The sequence below is a fragment of the Astyanax mexicanus genome, chromosome 8 (assembly GCF_023375975.1).
Source record: "Astyanax mexicanus isolate ESR-SI-001 chromosome 8, AstMex3_surface, whole genome shotgun sequence".
Lineage (NCBI taxonomy): Eukaryota > Metazoa > Chordata > Actinopteri > Characiformes > Acestrorhamphidae > Astyanax > Astyanax mexicanus.
Window position 1 is genome coordinate 47,467,066 of NC_064415.1, and position 19,284 is coordinate 47,486,349.

General features: G+C 38.9%; 2 protein-coding genes across 9 annotated transcripts in view; one reads left to right on the forward strand and one right to left on the reverse strand.

Annotated features, from left to right (window-relative positions):
• Positions 1–191: 191 nt before the first annotated feature.
• Positions 192–14,410, reverse strand: prpf4ba (pre-mRNA processing factor 4Ba). Of its 6 annotated transcripts, XR_007440128.1 has the most exons (17): positions 14,290–14,410; positions 12,141–13,334; positions 11,866–12,006; positions 11,192–11,341; positions 10,830–10,911; positions 9,908–10,106; positions 8,940–9,013; positions 8,063–8,153; positions 7,761–7,908; positions 7,305–7,442; positions 6,957–7,110; positions 6,767–6,881; positions 4,785–4,936; positions 4,461–4,547; positions 2,024–4,297; positions 933–981; positions 192–429 (listed from the first exon to the last, which is right to left on the reverse strand). XR_007440128.1 is itself a non-coding variant. In XM_007229314.4 (15 exons), the coding sequence occupies exons 1-15, from the start codon at positions 14,325–14,327 to the stop codon at positions 4,094–4,096; spliced, it is 2,967 nt and encodes a 988-aa protein (XP_007229376.3). In that variant the 5' UTR covers positions 14,328–14,410; the 3' UTR covers positions 192–4,093. The 6 variants fall into 6 exon arrangements, 2 of the variants coding, with proteins under 2 accessions (XP_007229376.3, XP_049337875.1); XR_007440129.1 differs by lacking the exon at positions 933–981; XR_007440127.1 differs by having other exon boundaries at positions 192–981.
• A 144-nt stretch (positions 14,411–14,554) lies between these two features.
• si:dkey-154p10.3 (zinc finger protein 335) overlaps positions 14,555–19,284 on the forward strand; it is a 44,786-nt gene continuing 40,056 nt past the window's right edge. For all 3 annotated transcript variants that reach the window (XM_007229322.4, XM_049481919.1, XM_022677970.2), the window contains exon 1: positions 14,555–14,862. The gene's annotated coding sequence lies outside the window, so the exon portion shown is untranslated. The remainder of the gene's footprint in view (positions 14,863–19,284) is intronic.

A 19,284-nucleotide genomic window follows, 5' to 3' on the forward strand; every position in this document is an offset into this window, starting at 1 on the left:
TGCGATGTGACTATTGTGGATTCACACGTTATAACAATGCTGAAACAATAAATTGTGCAGGCCTATTTGGAAATCTCTTGGAAAACTCTGAAATGTCCACTACAGCAGCAGTTTAGGACCAGGATTTAGAACCTACTACTCTAGATAATAGCAGCACGCAGGAGAAATCTGAAACAACAACCCAAGCACAATTGTTTCATCTTATTTTTTATTATTGTAGAACATTTTCACACTGTACATCATAAATGTCAGAAATGATCATGACTGAGATGCAGTTTTTAAACATTTCCAGAGGGTCTCCTCTGGCAGAATGTGGTTAAAAACTATTTTAAATGGGCCTTCATCAGTGCTGTGGGCAGGCAGTCAGGATATCTTTCAACCAAGGGTTTTGCTACAGTGATTGGATCAGGAAGCAACTGTCGACTTACCCTAAAATAAAGAACCAGAAGTTAGTGCAGGAGATCACAGATAAACATGCACACATTTATATCAGTTAATAAATAACAATATTACCTTTCTGTTGTTCAGTTTGGCTTCATACCGCCAAATTATAATATTTCTCAGAAAATATATTTTATATCTTGAGACTTGAAATGAAATAAACTTTTGTAAGAGCTTCTGCAGGTTGCAGGTATTACACACTGCGTTTTTCAGAACAGTCAGCATTCTTCATCTGAAGCACCATTTATTATTACTCAGCTAGTTCTAGTAAAGTGCTTATGGCACTTTGTTTATAACCTTATGCACCTGTGCACCTATGCTTAAACCTGAAGAACAGTGTTCTATTCCTCTCCTTAATGACTGATAAATCAGTGTTAAGAACAACAAACTGGAGGTCTTTTTTCTCCACAGTGTAAAAGATCTATACTTTGTTAATTGTAAGTAAAACAAATCACATTTTTTAAAAACAAATCTCTTTCTAAAACAGAAACCTTTGTTCAGGTGTGGTTCCCTTTAAGAGTCTTCTCTAATGGGCAGCCCCTAAAATACAGAGAACAAATAGACCAGTATCTTCCTTCAGTGTGGTTACAAGTAAGAGTTAAAAGCCCTTTCACACCAAGTCTAATTCTTTCAGATTAAAGAAAAAAATTTTTACAAATGAAAACAAGTGCATAATTATGTTTTATACAATAAATATACAATATTAATATATTTATGACATATTACATCAGGCTGACCAATGTCTGCTGAGCTCTGCTAAGCTGTGGAGTTTCTAGTCTCTATGTTGAAAATAGGATCCATTTTTTAAATCTGAAGATTTGTACTTTGTGTAAAAGGGTCTTTATACATTCCTGAAGCAAAACATAAAACATCTGCCTTCCCATTTGTTTACTCAACTTTTTAAAGCTGACAGCTTTCACTCAGAAGATACTACTCTAAAAGGTAACATCATATGGATTAGCAAAATGAAACAAGGATCAATATGGAACTGGGTTTAATTTAGTCAGCTTTTTACCATATATCTGTATTTTTTTATTCTGAAATGGTTCTGATTATACCTTATGAATGTTTAGCATGAAACCGGAATCATTTACCTAATGTGGAAAAAATCCTGGAATCCAACCACAAAACCGACCTAGTCTTGTCTTTTTTTTCTGATCATAGTAAATGCTCTATCAGGGCTAGACAAATAGAAAAATATTTTAATATATAATATTTAATATTTTAATATAAATATTTTTCCTTGTGGTTTCTTTCACAACTTTTGTACACACCTTGCTGCAATATCCCACAATGATGTATATACTTATTAGGGCTGCATGATATTGGAAGTAACTGACATTGTATTTTATGTTATGTCATCTATATTGTGGTGTTAAAAATACATATTTATATACAGCATTTCAGCTGCTCTGTCTCAAGCTCCTAAATACCAGCAAGCAACATTTGACCACATTAAATGAGAACATACAATACAATATGGGGAGAACATACTGAACTGGAATGTTATCAGTATCATCTTGGCTAATACTGATCATCTCTGTGTTGCTATGTTGGAGCTAAACATGCCTGTAGGAGTGACCTGGATAAGGGGCTGTTCTGGAGGTCTCGTCTCTCTGAAAGCAGAGGCAGGCTGGAGGACGGAGCACAGAGAAGAGCCTCTCTCTCAGCAACCAGGGGAACAGTGAGAGAAACATCACAAAAAGCAGTTAGAGAAGAAATTTAAAGTCTTATAAACACATATAAACATGTTTTTTACTTTTTGCTCCACCACAAAACATCTTTATTTTTTTTAATGATAACAATGAATTTGTAAATTTACAATAAATACAAGCTAGTTGTTCACATGCAGGGCAGGATATCGATACAAAAGATACTACAGGATGTCAATGTTCGTAGCATGAGCTAGTCTCTGTGTCTTTATCTGTTTGATTTGAACAATAAAGCAATATGAAGTAAAGAAGCAATTACCGCTCAAAACAAGCAGATTCATAGAGCAGATGAGGAATACGCCTGTATCAAAAGACAACATGTCAGAACATAAGGACCACAGCAGAAAGACACAACGTAGGGCTTATACAAAGTACACAGTGCAGCATTTCATATACACATGCACATCTTTAAAGAACACTAGGGAAAGCAATGAACCCGCTCAGAGGGCTCTACACCGTTAAACAGTGTAATTACTGTCACAGGCAGTGCACTGAAGGTGCCGATACAAACTTCCATGCCCCTGGATCAGGCTAATATGAGCATGAGCTTTTATTTGCATTTAGAATTTTACTTTTGCTCTGCATTCTTTTTCCAATCCACCAAGTTTTTACAAATATGGGAAATTTATATTAGAATTCCTAAATGAAAAAACACACAAATAAAAAAAGAGATGGAGAAGAAAAACAACAGATAAATGATATAAATAATATTAATGTCCACTGATATATTGATAATATAATGCCATAATAATGTAATTATACCCTCTTAAATAGCAATTAACTCTTAACTATTAGGAATATTCAGACATTAGGACTAAAATATATGTAAATAATACAGCTAGTCGGAAAATTTGTTCCGATTTATTTGTTTCTCTCCCAGAACTGTCTGGTGTGTTTGTACTCCCACATTCTTGGTAGATATCGTCTGGGTGGCACAGAGATTTCATTCCTCATTACATGGGCAACTGCTTGTGTTGCCTGATTATAAAAAAATATATTATATTCAGATTCAGATTCTTTTATATGTCCGTAATATGTCCATATTACCATATTTTCACAGTAGCAAATGCCATCTGAAATGTATTTGTAATGTACTGTGTATTTATATTTTTGTAACTGCACATAATTTTTCTAAAAGCTTGAATGGAAACCTGGTTTGTGATAGCAGTGTTGATAAACAGCAGCATATAGAGGGCAAGAGATTTTAGGCTGATGTCCATTCATTATGCAGTTTAGAACATGCAGGAACTGCAGAACAGGAGGGTTTTGGGTTTCAGGACCTTTGTCTGAAACAATTTGGCACCAAATAAAGACATCAGCATTTTGGGGAAGGGGAGCGAGCTTACCTTCAGTGTACTAAGAGAGAAACACACAACCTGCCTTTAAAGAGTTGCCTTCCCTGCCGATGGGATCGGAGCTCCAATTTCAGCAGACACACACCTACAGGCCCGCACACCAGAGTGCACTCTCGCTCTAACACCTGAGGGAGATGTGAATATAGACAGCATTTATGCTGACCTGACAACATCCTGTACAGAACAAGGGGTGGCTTGGAAGGCTAGTGCACATACAGATACAATCACTTGTGTGGCCCTAACCACAACTTTCCCCTGAAAAATTCTATCAAATATATCTATTGAATATATCTGCCCTTCAACATCCACAGAAGCCAGTGAGCTGCAGGAGCATGGAGAATAAAAAACTAAATTCAAACTAGTCCAGACTCCCTACAGGTCATTAAGTGAAACTATTCAGCAAGGTATAATGAATTTAAGATAAAGCAGAGATAGCCTACCCGTTCAGGTCGTCAATGAAAAACATTACTTAACAATGGAAATGTCTCTTTGCCTTTTGAGTCACGTCTGCAGATACAAAACCGTCACTTGGCAGATTGCAGTCCTTAGTGCCATGTGCCCTCTTTGGTCATGTGGATGATGTGGTCAAATCCTCTCTTGGATGTAAGGGTGCTGCAGGGCCTGGTTAATGCTAATCCTCTTGGCGGGGTCCAGCACAAGTATCTGGTCCAGAAGGTCTTTGAGCTGAACCACCTTCTTCCTTTGATCTTCTGGTAGTGTCTGGCGGCCCACCATCTCGATAAGAAGGTCCTTAGTGGGGTTGATACTGCTCATCACTGTGACTTTTTCCTGGAAGGGGGTGAAAGGAAGAGAGAGAAAGGAAAAGAGAGATAGAGGGAGAGAAAGAGACAAATGACTCATTCAGAAATAAAGAAGTTACTGGCAGAGCAGCTTGTTTCTCAGGTTGTTTGCTTCAAAAGAGAAATAAAAAGTAAAAAGAAGCTATGCTTACCCGTTCAGTGACTTTATCTACCTCTGTATACAAGAAGTTCAAGTTCTGATCAAAGTGTTGGTCCTTGAACAAACCTTTTCTGATCATCTGGGGACAAAGAAAGGAGCAGAGAAAAAAAACCCCAGAAAATTTGTGAAGTGTTATGGAGTTCTAGTCCTGTTTACAGATCACAGGGGGCAAAACAGTACTTCAGATTTGGTGTTTCAGGTTCAACTACATTAAAAACTACCTTATGAAACTGAGACATTGAAAACAGGGAAATATGTAGATAATGTATCAGTTGCATCTAAATATTGCACTTGATCTGACAGCTTTTTTTTTTACCTTGTTGGGCATCTTTCCTTTAAGGTCCATAGCGAGTTTAAGCATGTGGTTGTTGGTTTTTCCAGGGAGAAGGATTTTTCCTGTGTATAACTCATACAACGTGCAACCCACAGACCACATGTCTATGGCGTAGTCATATGGCTTTCCAATAACTGCAAATAAAAAGGAAATACCCAGATTTACTCCCTAATTTGAACCAATTAACCTACTGACATACTAGGACTTTTTGTGAAGGCTGTCCAAAGCTCTGATACTTCAGCTAACTGGCACCTGTGGAGGCCAGCATCACAGTGGGAGTGTGGGGAGAGGGTGAATGTATGAATGAATGGCAGAGGCTAGAGCACAGGTAGAAATTGGGTTGCCTAATGCAGCCTAATAATCCGTTAACAATCGAATTACTGGCTGAATTGGAATAGAGCAAGTCCATGTAAACACCTCAATCGTAATATAAAGGAACAGAGATTTATATGCACGATACATTTACGCTACATTTACTTAGATTCTAGAATTGGAATGATTTCATTCGGATTGAATGTAAACATAGCCAGTGAGGGCATTCTCTGTTGTAGCAGCTGAGCTTTATGGCCATGTTATGAAAAAACATTCTCTTTGTTTCTCACTGACTTAGGCCACTTTGAACATATCTGAATAAAAATAAAATAATAATCTGTTACAGCAGCTAAGCTTTATAAGTGTTATTTCTGGCCACCTCAAGGTTGTTAGCCAGGAACACAAGTGTGTCAATGTGCCCTTCAGTCAGTCTAATGCATCTGGGAGGATAATGCCTATTATCATTTAAATACATCTGCAGGTCTGTCAAAAAGATGCTTTGCTAAGTTGGAGGTGTTGGCTCCTTTTGTCTGTACAGGTTATATTTCACTTTGTGCATGTATATTTTTTTACAAGCTGAGGATAATCTGCAAAATTGCTCATAATAGCCACCATGCTACTCGTCCCTTCTGACTAAAAGAGGAGGCAAGTGCTGGAGTGCTGCACACTGCCCCCCTGTGGCACTCTTTATAAACTCCGCTCTTATTTTAAAACGCTCTTTCGTTTAGCACTGGTACAAACAAATGTGGTATTGTACTGTTTTTTTTAATGACGACGTATCGAGATCTATTTTTCTAGTATCAGTATATCGTGCAACACTAGTACAGAGCACCATCTACCCACCCACTCTCTCAGATTTGATTTCAGACAACTGCAGCAGCAGTGTTTTTTTGTATGTATATGCTACGCAACTGCTGTGTCAGTGTGAGACTGCTGAGACACTTTAGATGCTCTTTGTCCCAAAGCACACTGTATTTTTGTGTCCTGCATTTATTATTATTATTATTATTAATGAGTGTAATTTGAATTGCCTTTCAGTTGTTAATGACATAAAATGCAGCTAGATCTTCAAACCTACTCTAATATAACGTATATAGCACTGAATTATAATAATCTGGAACATGTAGCTTTGTATCAGAACAGCCTTTTGTTATTACCTTTTGGGATGAAAAAATATTGAGATATATATTGTATCAAGTCAAGAGGCTTTTATTGTCATTTCATCTGAGTACAGGTACAAGGTTTAATGAAATTACGTTCCCCCTCACCAAGTTACTTGAAATAAATTAGTGACTGTTCTTTACAAATTATTTATTTTTAGTTTTTTTAAATGATTTCGATTAATATTTGTTCATAAAAATTGTGAATCCCTATGATGATACCATCTAAAATACTTCTATTGTTAAGAGCGCCAATGTTTCAATAAAGATATCCACATCTGACGCCACATATCAATAATGTATCGCAAACAGAAACTATACAATATATATATATATTGTATCGATACACACACACATATATATATATATATATTGTATCACAATATCGATATTTTATCCCACCCCTATCCCTAACACTGTTTGCTTGTTAATGTGTATGGTGGGTGCATATATGTACATATAATGACCCCATTGCTCCTCAGTGTCACTCACTGATTTCAGGAGCTCTGTAGAACCGGCTGACCAAGTAGGGTGTGATGTCATTATCAGCAACGTGAGAAGCTGAACCAAAGTCACACAGTTTGAGGATAGTTTTTGACTCGTTCACCTAAAAGAAGAGAATGTAGTTAATAAATGACGAATATTGCATCGTATACCAGCTTTACAGACAGATGAGCCTCACCAGGATGTTGTCGGGTTTGATATCAGCATGAAGGATGTTGCAGCGCTTGAGTAGTTTGAGGGCCAGGAAGAGCTGCTGGCTGTACGAGCGCACTGCCTTAATGTGGAGCCCCACGTCTTTCCCGTACTTCTTTAGGACCTCCCGCAGGTTCATACTGGAGTCAGGCCATATCAGGACATTTAGGATTTAATTAACCATCTACTTCTAATAAAACAACAGGAACATATTTTGTCACCTACTTCCCTACTAGACTAATGCAATTTTGCAAACTCTATCATGGAAGGCAGCACCCTTTAACTAACGTTAACACAACGTCAGGAAGAATGACATTTTTAAAACCAAACTAACCTGAGTGGCTCAAACACCAGGCATAGGTGCTGTTTATGGTAGAAGTGTCTAAAAAGACGCAGGCAGTGAAACTTATCATCAGGGTCAGCGTCATTCAGCTTCTTTAGGAATTCCAGCTCTTTCAGGCCTGTCTTCTGCCTGCAGGATCACATTGTAAAAATTGTCAGTAAAGTACCTGTAATATATAACAGCAAACCCCATAATTACACATCCAGAGTTAAACACATTTTTAAAGTTGCTGGCAATATAATTTTTATTAATAGTTTAATTTAATCTGGGACAAAGTCAGGTTGTAATATCTAAGGACACTTCCATGCTTGTGCCTATGTGCTTTCTAAAGCACTAGAAGTAGGAAGAATCTTTGCCTCTTGTCTTTTTTATACATGATGAGGCAAAACAGTTTATTAATAATGACTGAAACTATGTGCAATTACTGGCCTGCTGTGGGCTACTTACATTAGCTCATTGTTGCGTATGATCTTCACAGCCACCTCTTGACTGGCCCTGGCCAAGTCCCTTGCACGGATTACATTACTGAACACACCTTGCCCAGTGTAGCCATAAACGTCGTACCGCTTTTCCAACACCTCTCCTATGTTCACACCTGGATACAGGAAATGTGAAAGAAATGATTATTAATGTAGTTATTAAAGAGATGCATATGAGATGAAGTGTGATTACCATGAATCAATAAAATCATACATACACATATAAACACACACGCATGCTCGTCTCCAGCATAGCGTAACTCAACTTACGATAATATCCTTCTGCATCTGTCCAGTTGTCCTTGAGATTTGGGTTCTCCTTGAAGTCCTTTCCAACACCTGCTGCTCGCAGTCTTGCACTCTAAAAAGAGTCGGCAACAACACAAGCAAATCTGCTTATAATAAACAAACGAACAACAGCACAACATTAATACATTCATAGCAATGCAAGGTCTAAATTACATGAATTAGCTTTCTGGGGAGCATGTCAACTGGTTTCAGATGGATATAATTGCTAAAGGATTTTTATTTTGATGCTCACTCAAAGGGGTTTGCACAACTAACTGAGAATGCATTATTCAGGAAGCATTCATTATAGTGTAGTTACAAAATATTATGGGCAGCAAAATGTATTATGTTGTGATGTCATGACTGCCAATTTATCTATAATTCTATCTGTACATTTAACATTTTAATTACAAATTTCCTTTGTTTAACAAATATATGCAGAAAAATTTAACTGCAGCTATGTATGAACTATATTAACTTCTTTTCCCTTTTCAATAGGTTTCCTACGAAGGAATCTATGCTACATTACCTCCAATGTACAGAATTAATGCAATATAAAGAACTAGAAACAAAACATAAATATAAATATAAGTATAAGTATACAGATATAAGTATAAATATCTGTGCCATCACAATGCAGATTACTCCACATTCCCTCCGCTGTCCATCTGAAGATGTAAAGAGTCAGCGTGCAGCGTGAGGAGGTTCAGCTTACCTGAACAGTTAAACGCAATAAGGGAGAGACAAGAGTCTGCAACTCTACCTGTGCAGATCTCGTTACACAGACAACTTTATTTAAGCACTCAAGCATGAAGGAGCACCGACCAGCGCAATGGAAAACCACTTCCAGGCTACTCACGTCAAAGTACGCTGCAAACATGTCATCCGATTCAGTAAACATATCTGGCGCTGAGGGCTTCTTTAGATTAGCTCCTGGAGAAAAAATGAAAACGATCATTAATTTAGGTTTATCTTGAAGGATCTTCTTTTTCCTATATGGCAGGTATAATCTGATCTGAGATCAGATTTTGACTATTATATACTCACTCATATACAGCTGTATGTGAAAGTCTGAGCACTGAGAACAACATTTTTACTCTGATTGTCACCACAAGAAAATCAAATCATCACCTGTGCATAAGTTTGGACAACCATAAGTAAACATCTGATAAAGAGAGCTGGATTTTAGCTTAATAATCAGTGTTTTTTTTTATTCTTTGATTCATCTCGACACAGACAAGTTTCAGAAATCGTTTTAGATCTGCCAACACATGGCTACACATTTTACACATTTAGACCGCCTAGTACGCTTGTACAATTCCATGTTCTGAAGTATGCATGTCGTTTAATCTCGCATTTTTCTTCTGTTGTCACAAATTTGAGTGTGAGCCTGTTAGCGCTGTTTGTGTTTAGCCAAACTGTTGACACAGCATTGCTGAGCTGAATTCTCTCAGGTGCTCTCTCTCTCTCTCTATCTATCTCTCACTCAAACAAACACAGCTGAAAACACATCTCAAAACAACTGAAGACCTGAAAACCAAAGTAATTCATGTTTACCAGACCTGTAGAAACATTTAGCTCAATACAGTGTTTCGCACAAATATATTTTAACAGTAGAATTTTAGGAAATAAACCTTTTCTCAAGATTAAAAACATAAAACATTCAAAAATAAACAATATAACAATTATTCAAGAGTCACCAATTAGTGTAAAACATTTTTTTTGTTTATATAAGCAAATAACAACATACTGAATTATCACAGTACAATTACTGACAGCTGTCTGCTTAAAATACATTAATTTATTTATTCTCTTTATTAAACATACCCTCTTTTTCCTGGGTAAGCAGGTTGTGTTTGGCCTTGACGTTGGCCTCAAAAGTGTCCAAGTTTTCTTGTTCATATGCCTTTACATCAGCTGCAACACGTTCGAGGACATCGTCCGGAGAGGGTGAGCGGCTGCGGGGGCTACTCTGTGGACTGCCAGGTTCAGACTTAATGCTGTCCTCCTTAGTTTCCTTATATTTCTGTATAATAGAACATGTGAGAGAGAGGGAAACAATACAACTATTCAGTTTTACTGAAGGTTACAAAAAATGGCTCATTAACCACTATGATAGGGTTGTTAGTTGAGCTGAGGTAACTCAGCTTTAGCATTTGTTTGTTTAAAAAATGATTGGCTGCCTTTCTCTGAGAACAATTCACTAACTTCTGGGTAAATAGGGTTACGTACTCAATAATTATGTTAACTATAATTTTGTAACTGCATTAGACATTAAGGCTATTTAATTTATTGTGGTGAAAAAAAGGAAAAATTTATTACAAAAGTTTGGTATTTAGCCAAATGTTTAATTTTGTTCAGATTGGGCCAAATATTTTAATTTCAGTGCACAGTAAACATTTTGCTTACTAAAAGATAAAATTGGTTAAGATGTACAACATTCAATGTACAACATTTTACATCCACAGTTTAGCTATAGACCAATACAGTACAGTGAAGGCTCAGGTGCTTTATATATTAAAAGTTATTATCTTCTGCAGATGTAAGGGCACCAGTAGAAGACAACTCCTATTATTTTATTGTAAAAACTCATGGGAAAAGCAGCAAGCCAGTATTTTGTGAACATCAAGTAAAAAAAAAAAAAACTATCATTGCTCAGTCTTCACATACTGCTCTGTAATTCCAACAAACATAGATTCATGAATGTTTTATAGTGAATATGTAGCCAAAGACATGACAAGGTCCTGACCCGCACAATCGCCAATCGCTGCTGTCTCTGCTGCTGAATCAGGGCTTCCTCATCCTCTTCATCAACATCATAATCCTCCAGCCTGTATGGAGTCATAATCCACAACTGCAATTATTCTTTATGCATGTCCACACCACAGGTCAAAACAGTTTTAAACCACTTACAGCAGCCAGAGCCAGTCTGGACTTCCTTGGGGCCATTTTCGCTGCATCTTCTAATTTATGCGGGACACTAACTCTCCCTAACTCGGTGCAAGGTGGAGACGGGGGGGCCTTTATTCATTTGTGGGGCCACACAGTGTGTAATAAGCATATAGGACAGTCCAGCTGACAGCAGCACTAAAAGAACCCTGATATACTCACACTTCATCATCTGAATCATCCTGTTCGGCTCTCATGCCTTCAGACAGACTGCCCTTAAACTTGTCCTCCTTCTCTCTGCTTCTCCTCCTTCTCTCCTGAGATCCTGAGTGGGCATGCTGCCTGAGGCCCAATCTGTCGCGTTCCACTGATCTAAAACATCAGAAACATTTTAAGTGGAATTGTCCATTAACCAACCTCCATCAAGGTCCATAGGACCCTAGGAGCCCCTAGGATTCAACTCCCAGCCCTCTTAACTGACAATACTCCTAACACTAGGACCCTCCTGCCTCTCTGATACTGGCTAAGTCACAATCTGCAGCATTACTAGCAGCCAGCATGCTTGGAAGAAAGCACCAGATCCCCAGCACTGACACATCAGCCAACAGATGTGTGTGCTAACCAGCATCAAATTGTGCAACCTACCCACCCAGAGCATGAACAATTGTGCTTCCTCAGCTTCCTGCTGCTGATTGTGTAGCAGCATGAACCTGGACTCAAACTCACGATCCTCAGGCCATGCTGTCAGCATGTTGGTCTTCTGGTGAGCCACCCAGCACTTTTCATTCAGGGTTACTAACTGACAACCCGACAAGTGTTTGGTAATGTGCTCAATTATTAAGAATAAGGATACAGGTGAGTAGTACATATTAACATGTGAAAGGGCTTAGACAGACCTTCTTCTGGGAGGAGAGGACCTGCTGGCGTGTCTCCTGGGGGAGCGGGATCTGCACATTAGGGGGGAGCGGCTCCGTCTTCGTCGAGTACTTAGAGAAGGACTCTGCCCTCTGCCACCTCCTGTCTCATGGGAGCGGACACTGTAAGGCACACAGAATCTCTAAACAATAGAGAAAACAACAGAAACAGACTACGAGTACAGGGGGTAGGTTGAAATTTATGTTATGATTACTGTTAATATTGAAAGATAACAGAGGAGTGTTTAGCCTCCAACCTGACAGGAGATGGTCTCTGGCGGTCAGAATCTCTTTGTCTTCTCTCTATGGAGCGAGATCGAGCCCTTTTGGATGGAGATCTGTTACGGGGGTCAGAGCGGCTTTGCTTGGACTCTCTGTCACCAGTCGGGTTCCGGGAAAGCTGCTGAGGGGCATGATGTTCCCTGGTCCTATTAGAGGATGTAAGCCATGCTGGACTTTGGTCACGCTTTCCACTGGGAGACCTGTTTTCCTTGCCTGAGAAGATTTCCTTAGATGGAGACTTAACCATTGTCTTGTCCCTGTCCTGCCTGCGGTCAGACTCAGGCTGTCTGCTATGTCTGTCTTTGGATCTAGATCGCCTCATCCTCTCAGGTGATTTGGAATAATCAGCACTTTGTGTGCCTGGCTGTGGAACTGTAGGTGAAGACTCCTTTTTATTTTCCTGCTCAGTCTCAGCAGAGAGAGAATGCTGAGTCTTGTATGTAGATTGTTGCTTTCTTGATGTTACAGGAGACCTGGGCTGCTGAATACTTCTGGAAGGCCTCCTGTCAAAGGATGGACCTGGACCTGGCATTCTCTCCTTGGTCTCAAAAGTTGGCTCAGTTCTGCTCTTTCTTTTGTCTGATTTATGCCGATTTTTGGTAGGCATCTCCTTGGATCTGCTTCTACTTTGAGTCCAGGAATCAAGTCTTTCAGCTTCTTCAGCAGATGGATGGCTCTTTGACTTATGTGGCTCTTTAACAATGTCCCTAAGCTGATCTCCATTACATGTCCCTTCTGGCATTTCCCCATCCTCATCTGAGCCTGAGTTATATCCCTGCAGTATCAAGCCCATTCCTGAGTGCACCCTCCCGTCCAGCAGCTCATTATCAAGCTCTGCTTGGATCATGGCCCTCTGCTTCTCTAAATCCTCCAAAGCTGCCATGTCATCCAGTCTGGACCTCTTAATTGAGATAAGGTCTGCATCATCCTCCTCTTCAAAACAGTCTCCATCATCCTGGCATTTGTGTTTTTTATGCTTGTGTCTGTGCTTGTGTCTGTGTTCTTTTTCCTCTAACGATGAACATTTGTGCTTTCTATGGTGTTTATGTTTCTTTCTTTTGTGTTTCTCCATGTCATCAACCTTCACGTTCTCAGTTTTTCTTCCTCTGTTCTCTTCCTCTTCACCTGAGCCATTCCCAGTTCTGTCAGAGTTATCCATACCATCTTCTCTGGAAAGAAAAACACAATATAACTTTACCCAATATTGTTCTTTAGACAAAACACAAAAAGATTTTTAAGCTCCCTTACATTTATCATCGGTATAACAGCAACAATACAGAGAATATTTGGCAACAGAAATGATTTGTCCATCTATGGCAAAAACACAGTTTAAATAAAATTATTTAAAAAAATTTAAAGACAAACACAATATTATACCTCTCTACACAAAACACTTGCCTGTCCAAAATGAGAGCAACATTATGCTGACAGCTTGTCAAACAGTGGCTGTCACATAAACACCATAGCCAGTATATTACAAAACTAACAATAAATTATATGACTTTCTTCTGCATATAATAAATAACAATTTAATCTAATGTTTGCCATATTTGCCAGAAGCTTTTAGATTGTTGATGCCGTTCCCTTTACCAGGAAACATAAATGTAATAATGGGGCTATTGAGAAATAAGTACACTTCTTTCATTGCTACAAATATCGTAATTGGCAGGCAGAGAGTTTTCTCAAACTAACCTTTCAGCAGATTAAGTAAAGGCCACGGTATTAACTGCGTATTAAATGCTTTATCTGTTAGAGAATGTTCTTTGTTTTGATATTACTTTTGATAAGGTAGCAGTGGCTAATGTGACACCACCATGTAACTAACTAGCCTACAGATTAAAGCCTATAACTTTATAATATGCAAAAGAAACAACCCAAAACAATCTGAAAATAACCTAATTTCTAATTAAACTGTTTTATTTTGGTACTGTATGCATTAATACCCACTGACAGATTAGGTAGGTAGAGCTAGCTAGCAGGCTAGCATAGTTTGGACGGGTTTTACCGGCATTAGCGACATAAACTCAGCGTCTGCCCTGCCACTAGTACAGTGTTCTGTGGGAAATGCTCTGTTAATACGTGTAATATGTGCGCCCATGTTCGCAGAGAGTAAAGGTATCTTACTTGATATTGGCCGCTGTGCCGCTGATCAGCGCTTCCATTTTAGCAGTAACAGGCTGAGCTAGCTCGCTAACTCCGGTGGGTAAACCTTAGGCACCGTTTACAAATAACACACTTCGTAGAGTAACGGCGAATGCAGCGTATAGCTGGAACATGAGAGGATTCAGATAGCTAGCTATACAACTTAAGCTGAAAACGTCATGAAGCGTTATTGTTTTACACGACGGGTTTTTATCCTGCTGAAATATTTCTGCTACAGAAAACATTTTTTTCGCTCGGGCTTTGAGTGAGCATTTTTCTTCACCCCTTACAACAGCTCTGGCAAAAACATGCAGCTAGCTAGGTTAGCTTGCTACGCTGTCCTGATGCCTTCAACTCAGGCTCAGATGGTTGTTTTTATTTATTTAACCTCGTACCTAATGTAGCTAATGTGAATACTAAGAAGCATTAGACAAAGTCATAGTTTTCTTTATGTTGAACTCCACAGAACAGCTAGTTTAGCTGAATGCCGAATGAGTGGATATGAAGAATCTGTGATGGAGAACTTTTAGCTGGGTTAGCTAACTATATTTTAAGGTGAGTCAAATTTTACTCTTGTATGTATGATTACATTTTACTAGTAAAACTCCATTTACAGATACAGCCACAGTTTATTGTAAAAAAAAAATGTTCCAATGTATCTTTTAAAGAGTTCAGGTCCACATATCTAATGCAAAAATGTACATTTAGGATATCAAATCAAATCAAATTTATTTGTATAGCGCTTTTTACAACAGGTGTTGGCACAAAGCAGCTTTACAGAAACATGATTACAGGACAAAGAATCAGGCAAAACATTACACATAGAAAATACAGAATACAGAACCCCCAGTGAGCGCGGAGGCAAGGAAAAACTCCCTCAGAGCTGCAGGAGGAGGAAGAAACCTTGGGAGGACCAAGACTCACATTTGAGGGGGGACCATCCTACCACTGGTCAAACGGCTTTTAAATTAAAATTTAAAAAGTCTTTTATACATCCATATAGGTTTTATGTACTCAGGAGTGTAATAGCGCCACTAATGGCTTGGATGTAATCTGTAGTGGAGAGTAAGATGGATGATGAGCAGCTGATCTGTGGTGGTGGTGGAGAAGAGCTGACTTCAGAAACTTCCATCAGTCTGGCCGGACAGGAGACGCGAGAGCCTGAGGGTCCAACATCGGTATCGGGTCAGACAGGTGGGCAGTCAGTAACTCGGAGGAAAGCAGAGAGATGGAATTAGTTTTGACTGGATTTATGCAAAACTGAGAACACACAGTTTACCACAATTTCCTCTGTCCATGAACCCCTGAATCTGCAGCCTTATCTAATGGAAAAAAACATTAATTACCAAAAGCTAAACTAAACAAGTAAGTTTTCAGTCTAGACTTAAAGATTGAGACTGTGTCTGAGTCCCGAACATATTCGGGGAGATTATTCCAGAGTTGAGGCGCTTTATAAGAGAAAGCTCTTCCTCCTGCAGAGCTCCTCTGAATTTTAGGAACTACTAATAAACCAGCACCCTGAGATCTAAGTAATCGCGGTGGTTCATAACAGGAGATGAGGTCTTGTAAATACTCAGGAGCGAGTCCGTGTAGGGCTTTATACGTTAACAGGAGAATTTTATAGTCTATGCGGAATTTGACTGGAAGCCAGTGCAGTGCTGATAGTACTGGACTAATATGGTAAAATTTTCTAGTTTTAGTAAGGACCCTGGCTGCAGCATTTTGAACTAGCTGAAGTTTATTTAAGTTACTGCCGGAACATCCAGACAGTAGCGCATTACAATAATCTAGCCTTGAGGTAATAAAGGCATGTACTAATTTTTCTGCGTCATGCAGTGATAGGGCATTTCTTAGCTTGGCAATATTACGGAGGTGTAGAAAAGCTGTTCTAGTAACATTAGATATGTGTTTATCGAATGCTAGATCTGAATCTATGATAACTCCAAGGTTTTTAGCTGCTGAACCAGGGGTGGCTGAGAAGTTAGCCAGATTTAGCATTAAGTCTGATAATTTATTTCTAGCAGCTTTGGGGCCTAATAGGAGAACTTCTGTTTTATCACTATTTAATAGGAGGAAGTTGTGCGACATCCATGATTTTACATCTTCTACACAATCCTCGATTTTCTTTAATCTCACTCTGTCATCAGGTTTGGCTGATATGAAGAGCTGCGTGTCATCCGCATAACAATGAAAATTCACATTGTGTTTTCTAATAACTTTGCCCAGTGGGAGCAAATATAATGTAAATAATAACGGTCCTAATATAGAGCCTTGTGCGATTCCATATCTTACCTTGGTATAACTGGAAGACATTTATCCTCACAAACTGATAGCGATCGGTTAAGTACGATTGAAACCATGCTAAGGCAGTTCCGGTTACACCGACCATGTTCTCTAGTCTTTCTAAAAGGATAGTATGATCTATTGTATCAAAGGCTGCGCTCAGATCGAGAAGTACGAGTAGGGAAACACAGCCTTGGTCGGCGGCTATAAGTAGATCGTTTGTTATTCTAACTAAAGCTGTCTCAGTGCTATGGTAAGGCCTAAATCCAGATTGAAATTTTTCATAGATCTGGTTTCTTTGCAGGTAAGAGCAAAGTTGTTGGGCTACAGCTTTTTCTAAAATCTTAGAAATAAACGGTAAGTTTGAAATAGGTCTATAGTTAGACAGTACACTAGGATCAAGATTTGGTTTCTTGATCAGAGGTTTAATTACAGCTGTTTTAAAGGCTTTGGGTACATGGCCCAGGGTGAGCGATGAGATTACTATCATTAACAGAGGTTTAATTATATCTGGCAGTACCTGTTTTAGTAATTTTGTGGGAACAGCATCAAGTGTGCAGGTTGTGCTGTTTGAAGAGGAGATAATTTTCTCTAGTTCTAGCTGTGGAAGTGGGTTAAAGACTTCCAACCTAACTTCAGTAACAGGGTTTTGTTCTAGATCAGCCAGACCAGATGACAGAGAGGATGTAATATTTATCTGTTTAATTTTATCCCGAATGTTTTCAATTTTACTATTGAAGTAGTCGATAAAATCGTTGCTGGTGTAAATGGCTGGAATCTGAGGTTCAGTACCTGCCTGGTTTTTAGTTAATTTGGAAATAACACTAAAGAGAACTCTAGGATTATTTTTATTTATCTCGATCTGTGAGGCCAGATACGCTGAGCGGGCTTTATTAAGTTCTTTTCTATATTTAACAAGACTGTCTTTCCACGCAGAGTGAAACACTTCCAGTTTAGTTGATCGATATTTACGCTCTAAATTTCGTACTAACTGCTTTAAGGTACGAGTTTGATCATTGTACCACGGTGCGAGCTTTTTCTGTCTCTCTATTTTGTGTTTAAGGGGTGCTACAACATCTAAGGTAGAGCGAAAGGTATTTTCTAAACCTTCGGTTAGTTTGTCTAGTTCTACTGGGTCTACAGGAGAGTACATTAGAGTTGATAAGTCTGGAAGCTTATCTGTAAATTGTTGGGCTGTAAAAGGCGTAATTGAACGTTTTACAGAGTAGCTAGGGGATGTACGTATATTATGACTAAGATGTAATTTAAATGAAATAAGGTAATGATCTGAAATTGCGGAGGTTTGAGAACGAATATTCGGGTTATCTATGCTCACACCCAGGGTCAAAACTAAATCCAGAGTATGATTACAGTAATGAGTAGGTCCTGTTATATTTTGAATAATACCCACTGAGTCTAAAATCGATGTGAATGCCTTTTTTAATGGATCATCCAATTTTTCGAAATGAATGTTGAAGTCTCCAACTATAATCACTTTATCATTACTTACTGCTAAGTCTGTGACAAAATCACTAAATTCTTTTAAAAATTCTAAATAGGGCCCTGGTGGTCTGTAGATGTTAATTAAAGAAAATGCATTCTTTTTTGTAACTGGATTAATTATACTGGTGTAAAGAAGCTCAAAAGAAGTAAAATTTTCATAGTGTTTCTGATTGCTAACTAAGGTACTTTGGAAAAATATGCAGACCCCACCTCCTCTACCGGACAATCTCGGATTGTGTATATAATTATAGCCTGCAGGGGTGGCTTCATTTAATGCTACATATTCATTTGGCCTAATCCAGGTTTCTGTCAGACACAGAACATCAAATTTCTGATCAGTTATCATTTCATTCACTAGAACTGCTTTTGAATTTAGAGATCTAATATTAAGTAAACCAATCTTTAGGCTTGAAATGTTAGTACTACAGTCTGGATATGATTGTTTAATATAAGTTAAGTTATTTAGATTTACTGTTTTAGTTTTTTGATGTTTTTGTTTGACTCGGGGGACAGACACAGTCTGAATACATTGGTATCTAGGTAACGTCTCTTTGCAGCTCGCAGACGGTTGGTTAAGCCTCTCTGTCTGCGGCCTGGTCCCGGCTCTGGATTGTCAGCAGCTTCTAATACTACTCTGCCGACTAACTAAAAGACTATGAGCTATGCTGCATGAAAGTAAGGCAGCACCCTCCCGCGTGGGGTGGACACCATCCCTACCTAAAAGACCAGGCTTGCCCTCAAAGTGTAGCCAGTTATCTATAAAGCCCACATGATTTTCTGCACACCACTTGGACATCCAGCGGTTCAGCGAAGAAAGCCTGCTGTAAGCTTCATCACCACGCCTCATTGGGATGGGGCCAGAGCAGATTACCTCCTCGGACAGCGTCTGGGCCTGTTTAATCACCTCTTTAATATTAGCCTTAGTTACTTCAGACTGCCGCAGACGAATATCATTGGCCCCTACATGAATTACTACCCTCGAATATCTCCTATTCCCTAACCTGAGGTTGCCACTAATGTCCGGTGCTCTGGCTCCCGGTAAACAAGTAACTGTTGCCGCTGGTGCCCCTAAAGGAGTAGCTAATTTCACGTGTCGGACGATAGAGTCTCCTATCACCAGAGTACCTTTAACAGGCTCCTCAGTTGGTGCTTCACTGAGCGGGGCAAACCTGTTTGACACGTGAACTGGGG

Bases quoted from the DNA above. Each gene is read 5' to 3' on its own strand.
- prpf4ba (XM_007229314.4), bottom strand. From the start codon at position 14,327: ATGGAAGCGCTGATCAGCGGCACAGCGGCCAATATCAA. The intron at 13,335-14,289 runs GTAAGATACCTT...TTTTCTTTCCAG, and splicing joins GGCACAGCGGCCAATATCAA to AGAAGATGGTATGGATAACT. The intron at 12,007-12,140 runs GTTGGAGGCTAA...TGTGCCTTACAG, and splicing joins CAGAGACCATCTCCTGTCAG to TGTCCGCTCCCATGAGACAG.